The sequence below is a fragment of the Zootoca vivipara genome, chromosome 7, assembly GCF_963506605.1.
Source record: "Zootoca vivipara chromosome 7, rZooViv1.1, whole genome shotgun sequence".
In the NCBI taxonomy this organism is placed as follows: domain Eukaryota; kingdom Metazoa; phylum Chordata; class Lepidosauria; order Squamata; family Lacertidae; genus Zootoca; species Zootoca vivipara.
In genome coordinates this window covers 71,944,558-71,971,971 of record NC_083282.1, presented here as the reverse complement: position 1 = coordinate 71,971,971, position 27,414 = coordinate 71,944,558, and the positions used below count along the sequence as shown (strand labels likewise).

At 44.0% G+C, this 27,414-nt stretch overlaps 1 protein-coding gene across 4 annotated transcripts in view; it reads right to left on the bottom strand.

Annotated features, from left to right (window-relative positions):
* Positions 1–17,302: 17,302 nt before the first annotated feature.
* DHX35 (DEAH-box helicase 35) overlaps positions 17,303–27,414 on the bottom strand; it is a 35,381-nt gene continuing 25,269 nt past the window's right edge. For 2 of the 4 annotated variants that reach the window (XM_060277269.1, XM_035123233.2), the window contains 5 exons: positions 26,487–26,616; positions 24,389–24,470; positions 23,784–23,855; positions 22,835–22,973; positions 17,303–20,348 (listed from right to left, as the gene is read on the bottom strand). In XM_060277269.1, the coding sequence (XP_060133252.1) occupies positions 20,304–20,348; positions 22,835–22,973; positions 23,784–23,855; positions 24,389–24,470; positions 26,487–26,616 (468 nt within the window). In that variant the 3' untranslated portion in view covers positions 17,303–20,303. The remainder of the gene's footprint in view (positions 20,349–22,834; positions 22,974–23,783; positions 23,856–24,388; positions 24,471–26,486; positions 26,617–27,414) is intronic. The other 2 variants (XM_060277270.1, XM_035123234.2) reach the window with 2 other exon arrangements.

Below are 27,414 nucleotides of genomic sequence, written 5' to 3'. Positions count from 1 at the left end.
TTCGGCTATACAGCACCATCTGGTGTCACAATGTTATAACACATTTATAACCCTGTATTTTGACCACCCTGTAATGTAGTTGAGTCCACAGTAAGCCCACAACTTATGCAGGGGTTACCATTCCAGGGATCACACCTAAAGCCAAAATCAAGTATAGTCAAAACACATTGTGTTCAATAGCAAGTGGGATTGCCAAAGCCTTTAACTTGTGAGATTAATTTGGCTGGTAAACCGGAATTAAGATTGCCGGAAGAAATATCAACAACCTCAGATATGCAGATTACACAACCTTGATGGCAGAAAGCGAGGAGGAATTAAAGAACCTTTTAATGAGGGTGAAAGAGGAGAGTGCAAAATATGGTCTGAAGCTCAACATCAAAAAAACCAAGATCATGGCCACTGGTCCCATCACCTCCTGGCAAATAGAAGGGGGAGAAATGGAGGCAGTGAGAGATTTCACCTTCTTGGGCTCCTTGATCACTGCAGATGGTGACAGCAGTCACGAAATTAAAAGACGCCTGCTTCTTGGGAGAAAAGCAATGACAAACCTAGACAGCATCTTAAAAAGCAGAGACATCACCTTGCCGACAAAGGTCCGTATAGTTAAAGCTATGGTTTTCCCAGTAGTGATGTATGGAAGTGAGAGCTGGACCATAAAGAAGGCTGATCACCGAAGAATTGATGCTTTTGAATTATGGTGCTGGAGGAGACTCTTGAGAGTCCCATGGACTGCAAGAAGATCAAACCTATCCATTCTTAAGGAAATCACCCCTGAGTGCTCCCTGGAAGGACAGATCGTGAAGCTGAGGCTCCAATACTTTGGCCACCTCATGAGAAGAGAAGAATCCCTGGAAAAGACCCTGATGTTGGGAAAGATTGAGGGCACTAGGAGAAGGGGACGTCAGAGGACAAGATGGTTGGACAGTGTTCTCGAGGCTACGAACATGAGTTTGACCAAACTGCGGGAGGCAGTGCAAGACAGGAGTGCCTGGCGTGCTATGGTCCATGGGGTCACAAAGAGTCGGACACGACTAAACGACTAAACAACAACAAAATTTGGCTGGTGCTATTCAAACCGAAACCAGAGAGGTGCTAAATCACAACTTGGTTTTTGGCATTATTCTACACCAGTTCATACAAGCATACAGCACCCACGACTGCTGTGTAATGTAGAGTTACCAGACGTCCCCGTTTCCTGGGGGCAGCCCACGGATTTGCGAATAAGTCCCCGGACAAATACCATCCCAAGAATGTCCCCGGATTTCATCTAATGTCCCCAGGAAACACAGCAGCAGCAGTCTCAGCAGCCCGGAGCAGTTGGCTCTGGCAGGCTTCGGGAGCTGCTCGGAAGTCCCCATATGATGGTGGTGCAGGGGCTCTAAGATGCAGCTTCCGGGCTGCCTCCACCTTCCCTGACCCCAGCAGCTAAGCTGTGAAGGGAGGCTTCGTGTTGCCTATCGGAGCAGCCTCCCAACTCCTACCTGCATGCAAGCAAGAGCGGGGTGGGGATCTCTCAGCTGTGAAGGGTGGCTTCATGCTGCCTATCAGAGCTTGTGTGCAAGCAGGAGGGGGCAGGGACCTCTGTTAGGCAATGGGAAGCCTCCCTTCCCAGCTGAGGGATCCCCGCCCCCTCCTGCTTGCACGCAAGCTCTGATAGGCAGCATGAAGCCACCCTTCACAGCTGAGAGATTGGGGATGGTCCAATGAGAAGGGAGGCATCGCGCTGCTCAAGCCTTGCTGCTGCCGCCGCTCTCAGCCCTCCTTCTCCGCCTTCCATGCCTGACCCACCGCACACCGCTTCCCCATTCATTACCACCAGCAACTCAGGGGCTGCCCAGGCTCATGGAGAAAGGAGATAGGCGCCTCGGAGGAAGGGGAAACGTGGTGGTTGAGGTCAAGGCGACGGCCGCCCCACTGCTACCGCCATTGCTGCAGCATCAATGTCCTGAATGTGTGGTATTTATTTATTTATTGTGTCCCCAGATTCATTGAAAATAATCTGGTAACCTTAGCGTAATGTGCCTTAGTGTAATGTGGAGGCAGTTTCTGGTATTGGGCAGGCCCTGACTTCAAGGTCTGTTTGGTGCAATTGTGGCATGATGAAAACACACACACTTGCCTTCCTTCTTCCACTCATCCAGTCCTCTCTCACTCAATAATTGTCACACTTACATAATAGGAAATAATGGCCCTCCAGAATCAATAAGATGCAAAACACACTGCAGTCTGTTTTTCCAGGCATATAAAAGCAGGTTAAGAGTCAAGTAGCCGTGCATCATCCATCATTTCATTTGTGCAGAAAGAGATGGCCCAGCACAATTCCCCCCGCCCCCTGCATCCTGAACAGATGAACTTTCAAGCTTGACCAAAGCCAACTCGCAATAGCAGAAACCATTCCCACTTCCTTGGCAAGCATCCTCTGCTCAGTGCCAAAACATGCAGCCTACAGAATTATTTTAGCCGAAAGCTGCTTTGCAAAGGCCACTAATCTGTATTATTTTTGTTCTAAATATATTTACTGGATATTTTTTTTAAACAAAAACAAAAACAAACATGCATATAGTGGATGGGACACTATGGCTATGGAAGGCTATGGAAATGGCTACCTTGGTTCAGGAGAGCTGCTTCTGCTGGTCGTTCCTAAATCTCAATCTCTCTCTCTCTCTCCATCTTCTCATGAAGAAGAAGTTGTTGATTATACTTGTTGGCAAGTCATTAACTGTCCTGCAATCCCATATGGGAAGGGCATTCCATAGTCTCTGGATGCCACTAATACAGCCAGTCAAATCATTGTTTACTGCTTGGAAGCAGTCACAGAAATTTAAAGCTGAAACTGTACCTATGTAGCTGAGGAGACTCACTGTGAGACAGTGGCTACAGTTTTGGCCCTGGTTCTGCAATGAAGATCACTCTTTTCTCCGAGCCTGACCACCTCACAAGGCTGTTGTCACACTTAAATACTGATCTGAGTGTCTCAGGAAAAGGGCAGAGATAGAGCCCACCCTATTCCTTTGAATGTAATCTGTTTTACTGTTTGTGATTCTGAATTTTAAATTGTTGTGGCCCATGCTGGGACTTGCTGCTGAAGGATGGGCGATAAAATAACAATAATAACTGAAGTATCCATGGCAGATGACCACCCAACCTCTGCTTAAAGCTCTCCATTGAAGGAAAGCCCCCCCCACACACCTCTTGAGGGAGTCCATTCCACTGTCAAATAGGCTCTTACCATCAGAAAGTTATTCCTCATGTTTAGTTGGAATCTCCTTCCTTGTAACTTGAAGCCATTGGTTTGAGTCCTACCCTCCAGAGCAGGAGAAAATAAACTTGCTGCATCTTCCATATGACAGCTCTTAAGATGTTTGAAGATGGCTATCATATCATTCCTGTTGCCCCCCCCCCAAAAAAAAAAAATCAGTGCAGTTTTGAAAGCTTCCACAAACCACTTTGATTCAAAATGATGTTTAGTTATATCCAAACATAACCAAAAACCCTACTCCTTGATCCTAGGAACCATCATACAAAAGTTGATTAAAACCAGTGCAGCTTTGAAAGGTTCAGTTGGCCATCTTGAATCAAATGGTGTCGTAGTCTTGTTGCTGAGCAACAACGAGCACAGCTCAGTGGAGTGGGAGGCCAGAAGAGTCTCTGAGGCGTACTTGCTTGGAGGCAGAGGAAGTATCCAAAGTCAGGTCCAGTCCAAGGGTCAGGAGAACAGCAACCTGTGTGGTCAGATGGTCCAGGGATCAGGGAATCCGATGATCATGGGGTCAATGGTCAAGACAAGCAGGAAGCAGCAAGGTAGGATCAGGAATGATAAGCGTTGTTGCCAGCATCTGACTGCTGCTGGAAGCTCTGCTTAAGAAGGCTGAAGCCAGCTGGTTCTCATCAGCGCCTTCTCTGTGTACTTGAAGGCTGATCAGTTGCTGGTGGAGTCACCCTGTTTTCTCCCCTTTCAGGCTGCTGTTCAGCAGACGAAGCTGACTCCTGGCCCCACGACAAATGGTGTCTAATTGTAAGCGAACATAGACAAAAACCTGCAAAAATTTCAGGAGTGCAAAAATTTGGTTGGGTATCCAAATGCATAGTGAATAAACCAACTTCCCCAAACATATAGTGGATCCTGCACCACATCACAGCCTCAATTTCAAAAGATGTTTCCCATGTGACATGGAGAGGGCTTCTGTTTGAAAAACACATGTTGAAACTGAACTAGCCATAGTCTCCTTTAGATCCACACCTACAGCTTGAACTATCAGCTTGAACTGGGATGTTGTTTTCTACAAGACCAGTTGAAATGAGCAGGACTTGAATCAGACCATGGGCTGTCCTATCAGAAAACGTATTCCCTTAATCCCAACAGGTTGTCAACCATAGTGTTGCAAGGTGCATGCATGCAAGTACAGTACACACACACACGTGTGTGTGTGTGTCTGTGTGTACAACATATTCCTATCTGCAGCTTTCTGCTCGTAGCTGAAGCTCAACAAGATAAATGTTCCCCTCTCAGAGACAAGATACCTATTCCACAAATCACTGCTCCCTTCCCTCCGCACCTTCCCTTCCTTCTAACCCTCCTCCATTACTCATCCACTGGAAGAAAATGCAAAGAGTAATAATAATTAGACAAGTACAAATAGCCAGACAGCGATATGGATGGCGTGTCCCACTAAATAAAGGGCCGTTACCATACCAACAGGCGGGCAGAGTGCTGATCTAACAGTGCTTGGAGGCGCTCAAGCAGTGGCACATCATCCGTTATCCGACAACTTGGGTCTGGCCTCTCAAAAACACAAAACGTTGCCCGGGACTCTGTGCCCCTTCAGTGTAAGTCAAGGGAAACTACTGCTTTTCATTAAGTGCTAAATAAATAAATAAATAAATATTGTTGGTAGCAGCGGCAGCACAGGAACGGCCCTCCTGGATCAACTACAAGGTCCATCTAGTTCAGAGATTTGCAGAAGGGAAGAGCTGATTCGGTTAAGAATGCCCTCTTACTGTCCATGGGAGGAGAAACAAAGAAGCTAAAGAGCAGTCAGATGTAAAAGTTAATTGTTCAATAAATTGGGTGGTATCCAACACAGTTGTTCCGCTAGGGCAAGGATAGATGCTTCTGCAATGGCATGACTCCCATCACATTGCCCCAAATCTGCTCCAGGGGCTTGGGGAAAATTCCAGAACAGATTTAGGGAACATTGGGGGAGGGAGATGATGGGGGAGGTTCCATTGCACCATCTTAGAGCTATGTTAGATACAGGCCATAGTAGCGAAATTAAATACTATTTTAAAAAGTATTTTTATAGGTTATGTTTAGATCAATTCATGAAATGAAGCAGTAGATTTTGTTATTGGGATGGTGTGGGGTGCAGGTAAAATTCTGGACTAAACCATTTCAGACTCCAGGTAGGAAGACCGTATTTTTAATGCTCTCCCACAAGCAACCTTGAGCAATTTCCTGCATGTAGCAAACCAATACACAGAGAGATAAGATACCGGTAGTAGTCTTATATGTTACTTTTACATGCAGTCCATTAAAAAAAAATGTGGGAGCAGTCAGAATTACTCTCTCCCACCATCTGAAGTGAGGCAGTTAGAGTTTTTAATCACCTCATTTTGGCAATTGGCTCTTGGGACCCACAGAGGGGACAATTTTCCTTCATATAAGGACAATCTCCCCCACTTTCTCTCCTGTAACTCTTCTCTACTGAGACTTCAAGACCAAGCAGTAACCCAGGTGTGGAGACCCTTTCCCCCTCTAAATGCTGCTCAACTACAACTCCCATCATCCCTGGGCATTGGTCATTCTTGCTGGGGCTGATGGGATTTGTAGTTCAGCAACATCTGGCAGGTCAAAAGTTCTCCCCGCCCACAGTAACCTTTTACCGTAACCTTGAGGCCACTCCATGCTCATAATCTGATTTTTGTTGTACTCTTTCCATCTCTACCTTTAGGCTCTAAAGCTGCTCATTCTGCAACCATTCCCTCCCCACAGGTCAAAGCACAAACACCCTTCAAAAAGTTTCGATCCCACTAAGGCCATACTATTTATAATCCCCTCATGTTCTGTCTCCTGAGCACAACATTAGCCAGGTCATCGTCTCTTAGGCTCCACACTTGACATCAAGAGCACCAATAATCAAGCATGCCTCTTACCATATACAAATTCTTTTCATAAAAACACAGGATAGTCTGCTGCTGAGGGGGGTGCACTGGTTACCTATTTGCTACTAGGCTGAAGCCCAAAACTACTCAGGCCCAAACTACCTTAAGCAGCCATCCCCAAACTGCGGCCCTCCAGATGTTTTGGCCTACAACTCCCATGATCCCTTGCTAACAGGACCAGTGGTCAGGGATGATGGGAATTGTAGTCCAAAACATCTGGAGGGCCGAAGTTTGGGGGTGCCTGACCTTAAGGATGCTGACGCTTTCTCAGGGAGCACTTCTGGTGCCCCTGAAGTTTGGCGTGGTTCCTGTGGAACTCCCTGCCAGGATTGGTTTGGAAGGAACCTTCCATTTCCCCTTTTTTCAGGCGTATTTTGAAAGCTATATTGTTCAGACAGGCCTTTGCAATATATTTTTCTCATTTTAACCAAACAATACTTGTTTCATTGATGTTTATAATTAGGGTGTTTATGGGGGGGGGTTGCTGATTTTATTCTGATATGTTGCATACCACCTGAATGCATATTTTTTTCTGAAGGTGCGGGTTATAAATACATAAATAAATAAATCCTCTCCACTCTGCTCATGTCTGGTGTGTCGTACCTGCACTTCCAGAGCCCTTTCTCTGCATCATAAATGGCAGGATGCAGCGTCCAGTGGAACCATGCGAGTGCAAAATGGTACACCGGCACTTAAATGCAGTGCTATTCTATCCTATTCACTCAAGCAGCTTTGACAGAGGATACAATTGCACTATTAATAGAAGATTAAGCCTGAGCTTGCGGATTGTGTTTCCACTCTTCCTGCCTGTCGAGTCAGGCAATCTCAACTGTGATAAAGAGAGAGAAATAGCTCTCACACGGAGACACTTGCCTCTATTTATAATGACTATGTAAAAGGCCAGCTGTAAGGCAGCCCAGCCCCAAAAACGTTGAGTGATAAGACCGACTTGCTTTCAGTTAACGGGCTTGAAAGGGAGATGCTGGAATGACCGCTCCCCACATCAAATGGGGGGCACCTTTTGCGTGGTCGCGCGCAGCCCCCCCAGATCCCAATGCGGCTCTTGGTAGTACAGGCTGGCTTCGCCCTCCCCAGGCTGGTTACCTGGAGGTCTCCGCCTACTGCCTGGAGAGGCGTTGCCAGGGGGTCGGCCAGGTAGGGGGAGGGACTGCCCTGCCCACACATCAGAAGGTGAATCTTACCTGCGAAGCGTCACGCTTACAATGGCGTGGCAACCTCAAACCCACCAGACTTAACTACACTGTTGAAAAAATAAATAGGGCATTGCGCTCGGCAACCTCGCACATCGGGGGTCGCGTTGTGAAGCATCCCAGCATCAAAATCTACAGGAAGGAAGTCTTCAGGCCCAACGGAGTGCACCTATCAGCCATCGGTAACGATTATTGGCTGGGCGACATAAGGCATGGCCTTTTGGAATAGCTGTAGAAGGGCCTTTTCAGCTGAGACCGCAATTTTGCGGCCTTGGGTGGCGGTTTCAGGCCTTGGGCGGATTCCTTTAGTCTATCTTCCCTAAATGGGGGGGGGACGTGAAGTGGTGACCCACACACCCCTTGCGGCGGTGACCCCAGGGTTCCCCGTTAAAGGGATCTTGAGGGGAGGCGTTGGCCATACGCCGAGAGGTTGTCATTGTGGCCAATTTTAATCCCATAGCACGTTGTTTTAAGTCATTATTCCACTCGGGGGTCACCTGGGGTTGGGGGGACTCCACCTGTCCACACAAACTGGACCACCCAAATCAGGAGAAGATGCAGCATGCCACACAGTGGTGACTGGTGCCTCTTGGGACAGGTAGGCAGCAGTGGTCAACAGCAAGTGGAGCAAGACTTCTCTAGCCCACCAAAATATTTACTGCAACCAATGTTTTCATATTTAAGATGCTGCAAGAGTCTTTGTTGTTACTGCAGGTATCATCCATATACAATAGTTGGAAGTTTGGGTGCAACTCAGTTTGCTGAGAGGGGGTTGCATGGGGTTAAAACAGATAGAATAAGAGACCTCCAGATTCCCAAACTACATATCCCTGTGCCTTTGACCTCTTTGCTGACCTCCCTATCCCCTTAAGTTTAGACTGATACATCTTAGGTTGCATCCTGTTTACAACCTCCTCACACTTCTCTTTTGGACCTCAAAACGAGAGGTCACCTTGACCTCTTTCCTCTGAGGGGAAAAGGCACAAGCATGTCTTTGCCTTCTCTAAATTAGTTAGTCAGATTAGAACTTGAAACCTGTTTCCATCCAAGTTGTGCACTGCCTATAATCAACTATGTTGTTAATTTTCTTACGACTCGAGCATCTCTCTGGGTGTGATCGCAAAAGGAAAATCCTACTTTCTCAGCAAATTCACAAGCCATATGCTTGCATTGCATGCCCACTCTGCCCACTTAAGAGCTCTGATAGGTAATGGGGCTCGGTTTCAACATAGGTACCTGCTCACTTTTAAGTTTTGATGTGCAAGGAATGATTAAGCCTCCACCTTGCCCAGCCCTTGCATTTCACAAGACAAAGGAGACGGTTAACAAGAACTCTCACAGCTAAGCCTTCCCCCCCCCTCCCCTTATTTTTTAAGACCTTCGCAAACCAGCTCAATCTGATCTCATAGCCTTCTTGCTGATACGTCTCACTTTATTGGTGAGTTTGGCCTTGGGTGTCTCAGCTGTTTGATCAATATTGCAGGGGGTCAGTGATATTTTCTCCCTTTTAGTGTCTTGCTGCCTTTAACTTTGTCACCTGATGAACAGCGCTACCCCTTGAACGCTTATCTTGTATCGATTTTCTCAGCTCTCTTTCTGCATTTCCAACTGTCTCACCATTTCCTCTCCTGTCACCGGATGCCCATTTAATGTTAACTTATCCCCTTCTATACAAACTCCTTGTTCTTGCAGGGATCCTTTTTTTCCCCCTCTCTCTCCACCACAACAGCAGATTGTCAAAAAAACAATTTCCTCCTTTTGGAGGGGAACTGACTCATTGATAGCCTTCAGCCATTTATTGTCTGTCGCAGGGATTCTTGCTTTCTCTCTTTGCCCCCATGATGATGATCACTGCAATTTCAAAAGGGAGAGGAACACTGTAAATTGAAGTTTCTGTTCTGTATTTTCGTTGCTCCATCCTCTGATAAGCCACTTGATTAAAGGGGCCTCGTGCCAGGGTGGCAGAGCAGATGGGGCCCATCCTCAGACATATTTATTCAAAATATATATAGCCCACCTTGCCAGCTCTTGCTCAAAGGAACTTACAGCAGCGGAGACGGGGCAGGGGAAGCACAATCTTATACATAAAATGGATGAACTTTCTGGAGGTTGTGGCTCTCCGGAAGTTGAACTTCAAATCCCATCATTTCCATCCAACATGGGCAATGGGCAGGGATGGTGAGAACTGCAGTTCAACAATTTCAGGAGGTTCAAGGATTAGCCACCCATGGAATAAAAAGAGATTGTATGTGTGGCTGTGTATGTATATATGCACACACGCGTGCTCAGGCACACACCAACACACACACACACCAGTCGTTCAGGGAAATTGACTAGGGCAACTTTCCCCAACTTGGTGCCTACTGGCTAATTCCATATGGAACCTGATGGAGCTGGAAGTGGCTGATGGACTTCATTTTAAGTTGTTTTAAACTGTTTTAAATATTTGTGATATTGAAATATTAATAGTAATTGTTGTTGTTGTTGTTTAGTCGTTTAGTCGTGTCCAACTCTTCGTGACCCCATGGACCATAGCACGCCAGGCACTCCTGTCTTGCACTGCCTCCCGCAGTTTGGTCAAACTCATGTTCGTAGCTTCGAGAACACTGTCCAACCATCTTGTCCTCTGTCGTCCCCTTCTCCTAGTGCCCTCAATCTTTCCCAACATCAGGGTCAAGAGTCTCCTCCAGCACCATAATTCAAATAGTAATACTGTTTTAATTGTTGTAACCCGCACTGGGAACTTAGGATACAGAGTGGGTAATAAATTGGGTTGCTGGTGGATTTGAAGTCCCCAGGAGGAATACAGTTGGGTCATAGTGCTCCTTCGTAAGCATAACATCTTGCTCAAACTCCCTAGTTCAGCCCTGGAAACTAGCTTTGATGACTCAGCCATGCCTGCCTCAATGGAGAGGAGAGCATTAGAAACCGCCCCCCCAAAAAATATTCTCCAATTCAGTCACAGAAGACTTCCTAGTTAACACACATCCATTCAGGACCAATGGACTTGGGAGGGGGGGAGAACCGACATGATTGGTCAGTTAGTTAAGTATTTCTATTTTTTACTTGATGGGGGGAGGCAGCTGCCCCCCTTGGCTACGCCCATGTCAGGACCCACCACTGAGAACCACTGGGGCAAGAGATTATTTAGCAAGTCACTATTTCTCTCTCGCCAGATGTATTTGAAGCCTGTGTAATAATTGTTGCTGCAGAAGCCGCTGGAAATATTCTTTCAAATATTATTGTCTCCCTCCTATCAGGGCTAAACTGTTTCATGGACTAGTTGAGCCTAGAGAAATCAGGAGATCCCTATAGGTAATTGCCCTCACACAAAAGCTCACTCTCAGCTCAGAAACGAACAAACTAAACTTTGTGTACAAGAATGCAGCTCAGCCTTGGTTGCAATATTTATAAATGGGAAGCTGGGGGCAGGGTTAAATGGAGAGGTTTGGAAATACACATTTGTCTTTGCAGAGAGAGTAGCGCACCATCATTATTCAAAGTGTGAAAAAGAGATATTGATTAAAGACGCCAGAGATGCAAAGAGATCTTGATAGGCCTGGATGAAGAGGAAGGAGCCCCGTGACCTAAACTGGACTACATCTTTCCATTTCTTTGATCCAATTATGCACAATTCTATTAACTTGTTTTTTTAAAAAAGTTGTCCCTGGGGACAGAAGGGGTTAGAAATGTACTGCACTGTGCTTTAGTTGTCTGGGAACTTATTGGGTAGTAATTTAGGTCAATACAATACAGTGAGCAGGGAAAGCCAGGCATTTCAACCTCTACAATGTGATCTTTGATTCAAATCCCTGATATAAAACAAGGTAGCCTATATTAACGTGACGCGGGTGGCGCTGTGGGTTAAACCACTGTGCCGCTTGGGCTTGCCAATCGAAAGGTTGGCAGTTCGAATCCCTGTGACAGGGTGAGCTCCCATTGTTCAGTCCCAGGTCCTGCCAACCTAGCAGTTCGAAAGCACGTCAAGTGCAAGTAGATAAATAGGCGGGAAGGTAAACGGTGTTTCCATGCGCTGCTCTGGTTCGCCAGAAGTGGCTTAGTCATGCTGGCCACATGACCCGGAAGCTGTCTGTGGAAGCAGACAAACACCAGCTCCCTCGGCCTGTAAAGCAAGATGACCGCCACAACCCTAGTTGTTCACGGCTGGACTTAATTGTCAGGGGCCCCTTTACCTTTACCTCTTTCAACAATGAAGCTCACTTTGTAACTATGGGCCAGTCATGATTTCTCCCTTGAATGGTAAAAAGGTAAAAGGGAAAAGACCCCTGGACGGTTAAGTTCAGTCAAAGGTGACTATGAGGTTGCGGCACCCATCTCGCTTTCAGTCCGAGGGAGCCGGCGTTTGTCCACAGACAGCTTTCCGGGTCATGTTGCCAGCATGACTAAACCACTTCTGGTGCAAAGGGACAACGTGACGGAAACCAGAGCACACGGAAAAGCCATTTACCCGGTTTCCCCTTTTTTTAATACGTAGTCATAAAGTAAGCCATGGCAGGGTTTGTAAGCATTTGAGAAATATAAGACATACCCCGAAAATAAGCCATACTTCCGCGCCGCGGAAACCAACCCCCACAGGTACCTCCACTCACAGAGTTCACTCCATGCGGCCGGCACTGCAGGAGCGCGATCAGCTGTGAAGCATCACGCTCCCGCCTTGCTGGCTGCATCCCCACGCTCCGCCTTCTCGTCCACCGCCGTCCCTGCCGCTTCCGTGCTTGCCGCCACCGCTGGGCTCACTGCTTCTTCCTTGCCTGGCCCGGCCAAGGAGCTTGGAGTGCCCTGCAGCGGCGGGTGGAGCGCCTGAGCCAGAGGCCTCCGCCTGGCCCGGCCAAGGACGCCTGCCACCCCGCCACCCAGAACCAATGGCTGCTGCAGCACCGAGCACTCAAGAGAGCCCAGCAGCGCCCTGAGCCAGCGCCCTGAGCCGTAAAAACCATTGTTGTTGTTGTTGTTTAGTCGTTTAGTCGTGTCCGACTCTTCGTGACCCCATGGACCATAGCACGCCAGGCACTCCTGTCTTGCACTGCCTCCCGCAGTTTGGTCAAACTCATGTTCGTAGCTTCGAGAACACTGTCCAACCATCTTGTCCTCTGTCGTCCCCTTCTCCTAGTGCCCTCAATCTTTCCCAACATCAGGGTCTTTTCCAAGGATTCTTCTCTTCTCATGAGGTGGCCAAAGTATTGGAGCCTCAGCTTCACGATCTGTCCTTCCAGGGAGCACTCAGGGCTGATTTCCTTAAGAATGGATAGGTTTGATCTTCTAGCATAAAAACCATACCGGTAATTAAAAAAAATAAGACATCCCACCGAAAGTAAGCCACCCACCCTGTGTTTTTTGAGGAAAAAAAGTTATAAGACGGTGTCTTTAAAAAGAGAAAACACATTACCTTCCCGCCACAGCGGTACCTATTTATCTACTTGCGCTGGAGTGCTTTCGAACTGCTAGGTTGACAGCAGCTGGGACAGAGCAACGGGACAGCAGCTGGGACAGAGCAACGGGACAGAGCAACGTTGACAGCAGCTGGGACAGAGCAACGGGAGCTCACTCCATTGCAGGGATTTGAACTGCCGACCTTTCAATCAGCAAACCCAAGAGGCTCAGTGGTTTAGACCACAGCGCCACCTGCGTCCTCTAACACACCTCACATGAGCCTTGTGAGGATGAACCAGGAAGGTAGATATACCACCCCAAGGTACTTGGAGGAAAGGTAAGATAATAAATTATTAGGAATCTTGCAGGACTCAGGATTCAAGCTAAGCTATGGTTATAATTATTCTTTTCGGGGGTATATTTATGCTAGGTTGTAATTGGATGATTTAATATATTGTGATATAAATTTGAATACGTGCGTTTGTGTGTGAAATTACCAGACAGTGCAACATACATTGGGCTAATAATATTTAATATTTCATCCTGCCCAGTTTTATAGCATCCTCCCTCACCAGATGCAATGTGATTGTTGTAGAGATTCTGCTTTTGGACCACAGCTCTGTCGCTGTGGGCTGCGGTGTTAAAAGCAGTGATTTAACATACACAGTCTCTTTTATTCATCTAACAAGTTTATTCCTTTGTCAGGTACTGCCTCGTATCAAAGGGTTTTTACCGAGGTGGGCGTGCAGGGAATTTATTGCTGTAACAGGTTTATTCTTGCAACCTTTTATTCATTTATGCAGACTCCCTTCCATTTGGCGTCTCTCTGCATAAGTGGGCAAAAGATCCGAGACCGTGAGACCACAGCGCCCCCTTGTGGTCCAAAGCGGCACCTGACAGCCTGGACATTAATCATAGCAGCAGGAGTGTAAAATTCAATTTTACCTCTCCATTCATTCTGAGATGAGTTGAAGGCCGGCCTTGTACATATAAACCACACTTTACTTCATCAGAGCCCCGGTAACAAATGGTGTGTCTTCTTCAGGGAGTTTAACCATCAAAAAACAGCGCACCATTTAATTCCGCTCAAGCCTAGGGTCAGAGCAGGAGCTCTTGGCATCAGCAAATGCTTCAGCCCTCAGCTGCGCAGTAAACTATGTTTTAGAGATTGTTCCTCAATATGAAATGATCAGCCCATTTATCTGCTAAAGGAGCCCATCTCTTTGTTCAGCCTCCCAATATTTTTTCCCGCTGACCTGATCTGGACAATAAACCAGAGCCGTCTTAAGATATTCACTGTTCAATTTGTTACTTGAGCGCCTACAAGCCCGGCTGTCTCCCGTCTGAATCCCAGCGTCCAATTTCCACTTTCGCCAAGCTAGCCTGGATTCTCACTTGGTTTGGCAAGACAAAGGGCTGGAGCCATCCTCAGAGATAGTCCAACAAGGCCACCAAAGATATAAAAACAGGAACCTGGCAGCCCAACCCAAATTAGCCCAAAGTATATCATCATCTTACTTTTTTGATGCTGAGCTTCAGACCATATTTTGCGCTCTCCTCTTTCACCCTCATTAAAAGGTTCTTTAATTCCTCCTCACTTTCTGCCATCAAGGTTGTGTCATCTGCAAATCTGAGGTTGTTGATATTTCTTCTGGCAATCTTAATTCTGTTTTGGAATTCATCCAGTCCAGCCTTTCGTATGATGAATTCTGCATATAAGTTAAATAAGCAGGGAGAGAATATACAGCCTTGTCGTATGCCTTTCCCAATTTTGAACCAATCAGTTATTCCACATCCAATTCTATCTGTAGCTTCTTGTCCCACATAGAGATTTCTCAGGAGACAGATGAGGTGATCAGGCACTCCCATTTCTTTAAGAACTTGCCACAGTTTGCTGTGGTCGACAGTCAAATGCTTTTGCGCAGTCAATGAAGCAGAAGTAGATGTTTTTCTGGAACTCTCTAGCTTTCTCCATAATCCAGCGCATGTTTGCAATTTGGTCTCTGGTTCCTCTGCCCCTTCGAAATCCAGCTTGCGCTTCTGGGAGTTCTTGGTCCACATACTGCCTAAGCCTGCCTTGTAATTTCTATTACATTCTATTCCATTTCTATTAGGTTCATTAATTTCAATGGGTCTACTCTTTAGTAAAATATTGTTGCACATTTGTGCTTGGGTCTGAGCTGCAGAGAGCTGGAGCTTGTGAAGGGGTTTTGGAAGCTATAGTGTAGTAGAGGCCCTCTCAGATAGTTTTTAGAAGTTAACCACTGGTATTTCCACTGACATGTCAACCAAAACTAGCAACTTCTGAAGATTCTCTGTCTTGTAATCCAATTCAGGAAGCCATTCATCCCTCCACAAGCTTAAATTTAATCGATGAGTACAAGGTGACAATATTAAATAATGTTACCCTTTTATATTTCTGTTTATCTGAATAATTCTGCTTGAGTACCTGAATCTTTCAGTTCAAAACAGCTAATATTCAGAACTGACTGTCTTCCTGTGATTCAACATTAAGTACAAAAAAGCACATAATGAGGCTAATGGGCATAGCACCCAGCTTTCTGAGTATGCAGCCTTTAGAAAAATAATCTCTCATTTCTTATTAAAAGAGGGAAGTGATAGGCTTGATGGTCATCCTGAGTATTGCCATTGCAGGGTGTATTATTATTTATTTGATTCATATGATTTCTCCCTTTTGTATTACCAATGAAAGAATTGTGCAAAAGAAAGAAAGAAAAATGTACAAATCTTGAAGTACATAATTTGGAACGGTCTCCATTGGGGGGCCTGCTTCATTAATTCTTTTTTTTAAATGTAAAAAATTTATAAACATATTATTAAAACAATAAAACCTCCCAAAGCAGTTTATAATAAAAAATACCAACATTCAAAAAATTATCTAACAACTGAATAAAAAGAAAATAAAAGTGCATATCTCAAATAAAAATGAAACTGTCGTTTAGTCGTGTCCGACTCTTCGTGACCCCATGGACCATAGCACGCCAGGCACTCCTGTCTTCCACTGCCTCCCGCAGTTTGGTCAAACTAATGTTGGTAGCTTCGAGAACACTGTCCAACCATCTCGTCCTCTGTCGTCCCCTTCTCCTTGTGCCCTCCATCTTTCCCAACATCAAGGTCTTTTCCAGGGAGTCTTCTATTCTCATGAAGGTGGCCAAAGTATTGAAGCCTCAGCTTCAGGATCTGTCCTTCTAGTGAGTACTCAGGGCTGATTTCCTTCAGAATGGATAGGTTTGATCTTCTTGCAGTCCATGGGACTCTCAAGAGTCTCCTCCAGCACCATAATTCAAAAGCATCAATTCTTCGGTGATCAGCCTTCTTTATAGTCCAGCTCTCACTTTCATACATCATTACTGGGAAAACCATAGCTTTAACTATATGGACCTTTGTAGGCAAGGTAATGTCTCTGCTTTTTAAGATGCTGTCTAGGTTTGTCATTGCTTTTCTCCCAAGAAGCAGGCGTCTTTTAATTTCGTGACCGCTGTCACCATCTGCAGTGATCAAGGAGCCCAAGAAAGTAAAATCTCTCACTGCCTCCATTTCTTCCCCTTCTATTTGCCAGGAGGGGATGGGACCAGTGGCCATGATCTTGGTTTTTTTGATGTTGAGCTTCAGACCACCATATTCAGACCTCACTTTTTTCATGGAGGAAAAATGAAACTGAGCAATGTATAAATAAATAAAAGTTAAGGGTCCTGGAAAGAGTTTTTCAAAGGCATTTACAGAGAATAACGACCTGAGGGAAGGCATTGCAGAGTGCGTGCTGTTAAAGTTACCAGATTTTTTTCAATAAATCCAGGGACACCTTTCAACTTCAATGGATTTTGTTTGGGGACTGGTGCGTAAATCCGGGGACTGTCCCTGGGAAACAGGGACGTCTGGTAACCTTATGTTAAGGCCCACTAAGTGACAATGACCAGCAAGATCTCCCCGAATCTTATTAGGCTTGGCTTGTACCAAGAAAGGTGGTCCTCAAAGTATCATGCTTTGCAACTTCACCAACCCATTTTTTCAACGAGCACGACTTGGCTTCTTTCAATAAACCTTTGGGCCTCATCTCTTGGTGACTCGGTGACTCTTTGTGGCTGTTGGACTGTTGGTAATTATATGTTTATTTTTGCTTGTGGAGCCTGCGTGTGTGTGGTTTTTTAATTTGTTTTTAAAGAAATTACAGCTGCATGTGGGGGTGGGGGGGCAACACAAATGGCAAAGTTAAAGTAGTTTAATAAGTAAGTCTGATAAATGTATTCACTTCAGTTTTTCTTGACAGATGATTTTGATTAAGGTGCAGAGTACACATGACAAAGCCAGTGAATATATTTACAACAAATTCATTCTCCAAAACAACTTCCCATCGGTCCCTAATACAGGTGAAACTCGAAAAATTAGAATATCATCAAAAAGTGCATTTATTTCAGTAACGCAACTTAAAAGGTGAAACCAATATATGAGATAGATGCGTGACATGCAAAGCAAGATATGTCAAGCCTTTATTTGTTGTAATTGTAATTATTTGTTGTTAGGCGGGTCAATTATAAATGGAATGTAATTAATGAAATGTAATAGCGATGTTTATTTTTGTTTATTATTGTATTATTGCAACTATTTGTTTTATTACTGTGGAAATTCCAAAAGAAAGCATTTGTAAAAAATAATAAGTTGCATTACTGAAATAAATGCACTTTTCGACGATATTCTAATTTTCCGAGTTTCACCTGTAAAACGAAGTCTTACTAAGTGATGCAGATACGTAATTAACTTAAGAGGTTCCACAACTTAATAAGCATTAATAGGCGCAACAATCCAGTATTTCTTAATTCCACAGCTTGCTTTATTTATTTATTTATTTATTTATTTTCTCTATAAAGTATGATACCAGAGGACAAAGCAGGACGGAAATTTACACACTTTGTATCTGGGTCTTTGTAAGCTCCTTGAAAGGGAAAACAGCTTTTAGATACAAGTTCAGATGCCCATAACGGAGCGTCAACAATATTCTGGACACCACGCAGTACATAAAAATAATAAGACAACCCCGGCTCTACAGAGTTCACATACGGAGAGAGAGAAAGAGAGGGAAAAACCCAGTTGCATCAGAATTCCAGGGGTGGGAATGAAATTTTGTTAAGCTAATATATACAGCACAAAGACACTGAGTGGACCACATTCTGACAGAACAAGCTTCTTTGCAAGTTTGTGGGGAGCAGAATGGGAGGGAAGATCTGAAAAAGTGGCTCTTAATGCACATCCAGGGCAAGGAAGACCCTTATTCTGAGTAAAAAAATAAATAAAATGCTGTCATTTACACGTTTTAAAAAGAGGGGAAGGAACAAGGCATTCAAAAACAACAACAACCCAATGTTCTAAAACCAAACCCACACATTGAAACCACATCACTGTAAATTAAATGTTATGTGAAAATAAATATTTACTTATCTGAAACTATATTGCTGATGCAACAAAGGGGTTTTTGTGTGGGAAGGCAGCAACTGCAGTTTAACCAGTGCATGCTACACAGACCACACTTCGCCTTTGAGGAAGGTAGTCATAACAGCTGCTAAGTTCACCATGTATGCTATATGCATTTCTTTTCCAGGGTTCATGGAAGCACAATGGCGTTCACTGACCTAAAGGCAGCACCATCAGATAGATTTCACTAGCTCACATAGCAACAGGAACTTTCCCTGAAAACGGGTCAGTTGTACAAATTGCAAGCTGGGAACTCATTCTAATCAGATATTACCTCTATGCAAGATGGAAGCAAGTGGAATTTGCACTCAAGGAAAGGGATTAAGAAGCATAAGAAGATGAGAAGACCCAACTTCTCCTCATAGATCATATTTCAATCTTATACTGTAGTGACATCAGAAGCAGAATAAGGAATGGTGTGGGGTTTTTTGTTTGGAAATAACAGGAAGTGGCACTGTGGGTTAAACCACAAAGCCTAGGGCTTGCTGATCAGGTCGGCGATTCAAATCCCTGCGACGGGGTGAACTCCTATTGCTCGGTCCCCGCTCCTGCCCACCTAGCAGTTCAAAAGCACGTCAAAGTGCAAGTAGATAAATAGGTACCGCTCTGGCGGGAAGGTAAACGGCGTTTCCATGAGCTGCTCTGGTCCGCCAGAAGCAGCTTTGTCATGCTGGCCACATGACCTGGAAGCTGTACGCCGGCTCCCTCGGCCAATAACACGAGATGAGCGCCGCAACCCCAGAGTCGGTCACGACTGGACCTAATAGTCAGGGGTCCCTTTACCTTTACATCTTCAGGACACTCAGTGGAGGTCCAAGTGGCCCTGCCACTGTCCGGCTTCCTGGTGAAAGGCACCTCTTCAACTTCTTCCTCCGCAGTCTGGAGAACAAAAGAGAACTTCCTCTCAAGATGGTCCTCCTGTGTCTGTCTAATGATGGTACGCCCCCACCAACACTTTTTTTCTGCGGGCTCACCCCACCCCACCCCACTGATTTTGTTATATGTTACTTTGATGGCTTCCAGGCTGCAAAGAGGTTTATACTTTTAAAATATACAACTGCCAACTGTCTGATTTGTGGTGGCAATCATGACTCTCGCTCCAAAGCAAGATTTGCAAGACTACAGATCTAGCACAGCAGTTTTTCAACATCCACAGGATCAAAAAAAGTTAGTAATACAACCAGATTATTTCTGCAAGAGGCTGCCCCTCAAGTCATTTCTCGTTCTGAAACAAAAAGGCAAGCAACTTGCATCCAACCTTGCTTGTGAACATAATGTACATCCTGCCCAATTAAACTTCTCTCTAAACTTTGGGGTGGGTGGGAAACTTTGGTGCATGTTAAGACATCATGTTTATGGAAACAGGTTCAGCTTGAAAGCAATTCATGAAAAAAAATGTGAATGAGAAAAGAAGGGAAAGTCAGTAAAGTATTAGAAACCTATTGCTTGACAGCAAAAAAGAAGAAAGAAAAATCACAGCAGTTAGGCACAATCACAGTTTCAAGGTTTTCATTGCAACCCATTAAGGTATTTCAAGGCTTTGCTTGTGGTCCCAAATCTGCCTACAATTTGCAGGCAGGTCTAGGATGACCAACAGCTTTCACAGTGGTCTAAAGGATCCTGAGCGCCACTTCCTCATTCCGAGGGTGTCGTTCCCCACCCGCCCTCCCCTTTCCTCCCCAAGGGGTTCAAGTGCTGCTATCCACATATTGCGAAATTCCCTACAATTTTGTTATGTCTTCTTTTGTACTGTTAGTTTCAAACTACTGTACCTAGTTTAAAAGGAGCAAAATCGCCCTGGGGAACAGGAGCGGTCATCACATGTAAGACTGTGGGATAAAAAAATATCCACAATGCAAGCTCTACTTAAGTGTTACAATGTATTGGTCATGCAAAAATCCCTACAGGATCCTGGCAGGCAGGCATTTCAACAGTTATAGTTGATGTGGGGTCCGGCTGCTAATCAACTAATTGTTGGATGGACAGTAGCACAGTTTCAAATTGGCGGCAGGTTCTGCATCTCGCGCTGCAAAGTTCAACAGCCGCGGCGAGTCAGTGATCGTCCACTTTAGTTCTTTTGGCTTTCAGGGAAAGGTGCTGCAAAGAAACGAAAGCATTGTTTTTGGTTTTCGTAAAATTCATAAATGCTCCAAGCGATATACTTTTCTATTCCAAATTACATCAGTCTCCATGTTAGCGACAAATTCCGTCCTGCATTAGGAACTCGATGCCAACTAAAATGTCATTTTGCAATAGCCGAGAAAACCCATCAAGCCCGCCAGCATTGCCAGTATAGGAATCAGTGGTATTTAAAAAGCCAGACGACTTGGCTGCCTGGTGCTTAAACAAAAACATCTGCTATATTGTTATCTACCATAACAGTATTAAGGCTGTCAGGGTAATGCCTTTATTTATTGCAAAGACAACAGGTTATCACACCAATGGCAACTCTAGCATTATAGAGACCCAACCAGTCTTTCCAAGAAGAGGGTTTCTGCATTCCAGTGCATGCTTGTGGTGTGGGATCAAGCTATTTCCAGGGGTTCTCTTATTCCTTCTCTTCCCTCTTTGTCTCCAGAAGCATACCATTACCACCCAACCTCCAGCTTTTAGCACTAGCCTTAAGGTTACTTTGCACTTTACATGGAGAAGTGTGGCTTCTGCCATCTTATGGTTGCTCCAACATTACTCCCTAAGGCATAAAATGCTGGGTCACGCCTGTTACATAGATCTGAGTGCATCTACACAACATGGCAGCAATAACTGCCTTGGCATTGTGCCCAAATCACTTCTTGGGGGGGGGGACAACCTTATACTGCCAGAGTAGTGTGGGATACAACAACAATGTGGCACCAATCACACTGCTACAGGTAACAGGTAAAGACAGTTCTAAAGTCACTTTCAACGTTCTTAGAAGTGGTAAAAAGTAGGTATGTGAGTTACTCACATTTCTACTTTTCAAGCTTCAAAATAGGAAGTTGCATCGCAATATGTTAGGAACTCAGGATACCTTAGGGAATACCTCCACACAATTTCTACCTGAGCTCTCATATCTGGAGATGCCACTAAGTCTCACAATTTAGAGACTTTGCATCAAATGGTTCACAGAGCCAGATATCCTTAGTTCCTGCATTGTGGAACAGCCTCCTAGTTTCTGCTGTTTGCTGCATTTAGCCCAAGTATGAAAGCTTTTCTTTTAAAAAAAGAAAAAGAAGAAGTTTTCCTGCTGATATGACTATTATTTTCCAATCTGGGCAAAAGCAGTCAAAAATAGATTGCCCCCATCTCCCGAAACACTGGGTTGCATCCATCAAGTGATATTTAGAGTAGACACAGTGAAAACAATGGACCTAGGTTAACCATTTCCGTTAACTTAAATGAATCTACTCTGTATATAACGAACATTGAACAAATTCTCAATTTAACAAATTTTGGTATATTTGTGTAATTCTGACCAATCACACATAACTGATATTATTTTTAAATTGTGCCAGACTTTTCACTGAGAAGTTTCTGCCAGAATTTATAGTCATGCAAGGAGGCACAACATGCCTATGGAGTCGTATAATATGAAGCTATGATAATTATGAGCAATTACTACAGCAATTGCCAGTTACTTTGGATTAAGTAATGGAATAATGATTTGCATAACTGCTGTGTAGTTAAAGGCACCACTTTATATGTGACACAGGGAGGCACAATATTGGAATATTTTCAGTGCTATCAACTCACTTAATTATAGATACCGGATTCCTGGAAGATTTAATATAATTGTGGTGTTGGCTCATTTCCTTCTCAAACCATACCTGAAATAGTTTTGTTAAGTGGCCAAAACCACTTCCAGAACTTTTTTTATGTCCTGCAGCACAATCAATTTGAATGCATTACAGGACACAAAGCAGGTAACATCTCTAATTTCAGGATGGGTTTGAATGCATTACAGGACACAAAGCAGGTAACATCTCTGATTTCAGGATGGGTTCACACACTGCCCAAGCATAGAGGTTTTGTGTACCAGGTTGCATATGGTTACTGTAGTGCCGTATAACATTGAAAATGTAAGCAACAGATACGAGTGTGGAACTGGTTTTTCTAGATCTATTATCACTTAGCTTTCAGGCCACTGTTCTGAACAGAAACTGCTCTGGTGGATTATTTGTACTGAGAACTCAACTGAGGGAGCACGATCCTTTCCGTACGGCTAGACCTCTCAAAGCCTTTGATACAATTGATCATCAAACTCTTCTAGACCAGTTGGAGGCACTGTATTGCGATAGTTGTGGTGTACAACTGGTCAGAGCTTTGGGCAACAGCTAGACTACAACGTGGACTACCTATCCTATGAGGCACTGTTAGAAGAAATGTTGTGATTTTAAGCTAATTCACATTTATCTGCATAATATTGTGATATAAAGTAATCTTTATCTGAGACAGAGTTTTATTAATTATTGGTAGCTGTCAGACAATTAAATAAATACAAGCAAAAGCTACGGGGCGGGGAGAGGGATATACTTATGCAAACCCATTTCGCAAGCACAGGAAAAAGCATAGAATAACAAGAGCTGCCAATACGGCAGTGGTACCGTTTGGAGGCTATGCCGAGTCCGTACCGTTCCTTGCTGGTAAAAGTGAGGGGCCAGTTCCAATAGCCAAGCAGATTCAATTGCTGTAACGTCTCGCATGTAATACTTTGAGGTCTGCATGACTTCATTGTAGACAACCCTAAAAATATAGCAAGAAAAGGCACATCCACTAAGAGAACATTTGGATACATTCCCACTTATTATTGCCTCGGAAAGGTTTCAACATCTAGACACCAAGCCTTAATTCAAAAGTCACTGGGTGGTATTCAACTAAGTTTCACTGAGAGCAAACCTGACTTAGCCATGTCCATTAATTTCAATGGGTTTACTATGTATAAAATATGAATACCACCCACTATCTTTATGCATGTTCCCACCTGAATTCCCTGTATAGAAGATCCCTCTCTATGTTGCCTACCATCTCCTTATGACTTGACGTGGATTGGGTTACTACCCAGCCTGTAATGTCATTCCCAATGGTTGGAAAACCATCTAATGCAAGTGTACGTTTTTATACCGCAATCAAAACACAAAGGCAGCACTACCGGTTGTTGCTCATTGCATCATCCTTCAAAGTTGGAGGATATGCATAAGATATGCTGAATTTCACATGCATGCCTTCGTAAAGGCATTACAAACCTCCCCACTCTCATGGAAGCAAATGTTTACACCCTCTTAGATCACAAGCTTCTTGATCCTGCTGTTTGGGAGGGGGAAGCCAGCTACTTGGCTTCCCAGTCATGCAACAACTTCTACAACTTGTTGCTGGTAGTGCTCCATCTACCTTTATCGATTTTTCTCGATGTAAGTGTAGTGTGGAATGAAGAGTACAGTGCGCATTCTGAAGCCACAATCTACCAGATGGGCTGTGTTCTGTGAAAGAAGCAACTCTCAATGATGTAGAGTGTCAAGCTCAACCAGCACGCTAATGAAAACCTTTTCAACGTACCAACGAGGAGGCTTCTCTGCATATAACACTGAGGTGGGGTGTATATAAAGTTCGTGGTCATCGCGAATAGTCCTTGAAAGAAGAACAATTATTTTACACTTACAATGTTTATTCATTATGACGACAAAGCAAGGCAGCAATGGGACTGTGTCTAATTCCTCAATTATAAGCCTGATCATAGATAAGCAAAACTTTTAAAGGATGCTGAAAACTGACCTGGAAGCTTGTTTATTTATTGGTGCCTTTGAAATACCTTTCTTTACCTCTTATTGACCTGAAATATTGCTCAGTCCACTTAGTGGACTGCTTCAAGTTTTTTCCCCAGTCTCTTCTCAGCTGTTGAAGCTCAACTAAGCCAGGAGACAGAATGCCAATTTGTTCCAACCTGATGGCACTGACAAGAAAGCATCATTATTTTTTTAATGGCTATTGGCTTTCCAATGAGCCCTTTGTTAAGGATTTAAAGACAATTCTGATCTACATGGCCCCGCTATGTTCCCTTCGCTTACTCTCAGAGGCCTGAACTACAGTAATTATCACTAGTAAAGCCAGGACAGTGTTTTTGTTCATTTTGGGATGTTTATCACAATAAACCTCACATTTACCTGTATGCTCCGGTAGAGTGAAATCTGGCTGCGTTAGCAAAGAATCCCGAAACTATACACCTTAGAACAGGGTCTGGATCTCCTAAAAGGAGGAAATGGACCAGTCATTCCACAAAGCTCATCAGACAGACCAGCTTTCTCCAACATTGTGTGCTTCAAATGTTTTGGATTACAACTCACATCAACTTCAGCCAGTGTGGCCAATGGTCAAGAGCAAATTAACTGCCTAGTCAAATGATCGCAAACGAGCAAGGGGGAAAGTGGAACTCTGGAGGAATTTCAAAAATCTCACTTAGTTTAGTGCTCACTATTTGGGATGTTAAGCATCACAGAGCTGTTTTATCTCTTTTCAAACTCAAGAGATGACTGAATTGTTATCACAACCGGATAAATTAGGTGGAGCTGATCACTTTCTGAGATGTGACAGATCTCGGGCATCTTCTGGAAGGGACCAAACTAAATTTTACATGGCAAACACACGTAACACATTGTCTGGGTTTTTTTAAAAAAAAAAAGTTTAAACAAAAACCAGCTGTAGGAGGCTGACATTTTGAGAATAGAATGGGAGGGGATGCTTAACCTTTCTCTACTGCTGGTTTTCTGTTCAACACCATTCCCTTCCCCCCCCCAGTTGCTCTTCCACTTGCAAAGGGAAATAGTATAGGCAAATATCCTTTTCTACATGGGTGAAAAAGGAGCTAAGGGAGTGAAGTGGGGGGGGGAGCGCCAGATGAAAAGTGCCTAAGCTCCCATCCCTTCTTATGCGCGCGCGCACACACACACACACAATTCATCTGCTGAAATTGACATCTGCTTTCCATTAAAACAACAAAAATCACTACATGTATCTGCCCTAAGCTTTTCCTTACTGTGGCAACTGTTGAACAAAAAGAGAGGAGGAAAGCATTCTTCCAGACATCTTTCATTTTGTTTTGTTTTTACATACATAGGATGGTATCCAAGTAAGTTTTACTCATAGCACACTAAGTCATGTTAATTAATTTCAATGAGTTCCCTCTGAGTAAAACTTAGTTGAATATCACCTACAATTTCAGTAGTTTTAAAAAACACTGAACTTCAAGTACTATGATGGGTTACATCTTATTGTATTGTACTATGGAACTGGATTTTTGTTAGCTATCCTGATAACTTAATTGAAGGGTGAAGAATAAATCTTAATAAAAATTTGCCTGTGATTACATTTTTTCATTTATGCCCTTTATGTTTACAGCCATACACACCTGGAACCAAGGTATGTACGCATTTAACTTATGCTAAGCATGCTTCTGATTTTGTGCTCTCTTTAATAACCACCTTCCTGCTTAAGGTACATAAGCAATTTTTCTGATTAGGTGTGTTCACTTCTGTTTCCACAATACACTATACTGTTGCCTGGCTCCCCCCGCCCCAATGCAACATATAATCTAGTCAAACATAAATAGACTTTGCAGGAAAGGGGGAAGTTTCAGACTCCAAAAGGCCTGTCTGCAAAGCTAATAAAAGTCTATTCCAGTTTCCAGAACCCATGGGTTTAAATAAATATTCTAGCTTGTTATACTAAGACTGAAATGACTGTAAAAGTGAGGAAGAGGTACTCTACACTTAGTACATTAGAAAGCTTTTACACTAGTAAAAAATACAATATACATCACTGAAGCAGTGTAAAGCAAATGGATAATGGACGATCATGCTAAAAAAAGCAAGAGTGGAATCCAGTGGTGACTGTCTACTGATGGAAGGCTTTCATTCAGCAAAACGGGAGGTGGCAATTTTTGGTGGCACCCCTACCATTCCTGCAGTCCCCTATGCCACACTAAGTCTGCTCTAGAAGGTCCCTCAACTGTGTGGAGCAGATTTAGTGTGGGCATGGGTTAAAGGAAGACTGGGAGACCGCCACAAATTGCCACATTCTGGTAATGGATTCTCTTCCATCAGCAGACAGCCACCACTGGATTAACGCACAATGGAAAGAAACCAGTGCTACAAATGTTGTGAAGCCCCCATGCAGCTCACAGTTGGTAATTCTATTTTTTTTGTACTAAGCAGAGTATAGGCAATAAATAAGAAATTGCTAAGATCTCTTCTCTCTTGCTCATACCTTCACTGGACTTTTTTGGTACTTTGAACTTGACAAGAAGTTTTTTCAGCTGCTCTCTCACAGTTGTGGCTCGGACAAGACCTTTATAATTCAGAAAGTGATCCTGACACCACTGGGAACTCTTGTTGTGCTGCAAAGAAAAAGGAACAGCTGAGCCGCCTTAAACAGCTTGCTTTATAAAGGTGTTAGCTCTGACTTTTTCTCCAGGTTTCTTTTCCTAATATTATGAGAGTGGGGATGCACGCACCAGCCAAAAATCAGTTTGCAACAGGTCGGTCTAAAATCCTACAACTCTCCTGGCAAGAACAGGTCATGCTGAAGGCCAGAATCTGGAAAGGAGACTCCGGTACGTAGCTACTCCTGCAGTTCAAACACATCAGTTGATCCTGGGAAAATCTCATGTTAGGAATGTTAAGAAGAGCCTGGCTGAATCAGACAAAAGACACATCTAGGCCAGTAGGCTGTCCTCACTGTGACCAACAAGATGCCTATGGGAAGGCCAGAAATAGGACATGAGCTGAACAGAACTCTTCCCACTTATGATCTGCAACAACTGGCATTCAGCAGCAAACTGCCTCCAATATCAAAGGCAGCACCATCATAATGGCTAGTAGCCATTGAGAGCCTTGTCCTCTGTGAATTTGTCTTAACAGCATTTAAAGTCATCCAATTTAGTGGCCATTACCACATCTGGTGGTAGCAAATCCCAGAGTTTAAATATGTTCTGTGTGGACATAGAAGATTCAGGACAGACAAAAGTTAACTAATATTCAGTTTCATTAGATGACCCCCAGGTTCCAGTGTTGTGAGGAATTATGTGCATTCTGAATCCAAATTTTAGTTGACAAAGCCATTATAGATGAGGGAATTCTGCAGTCAAAGCATTTGTATTATTATTTTTACACTCCAAGTGTAAGCATTAACATGA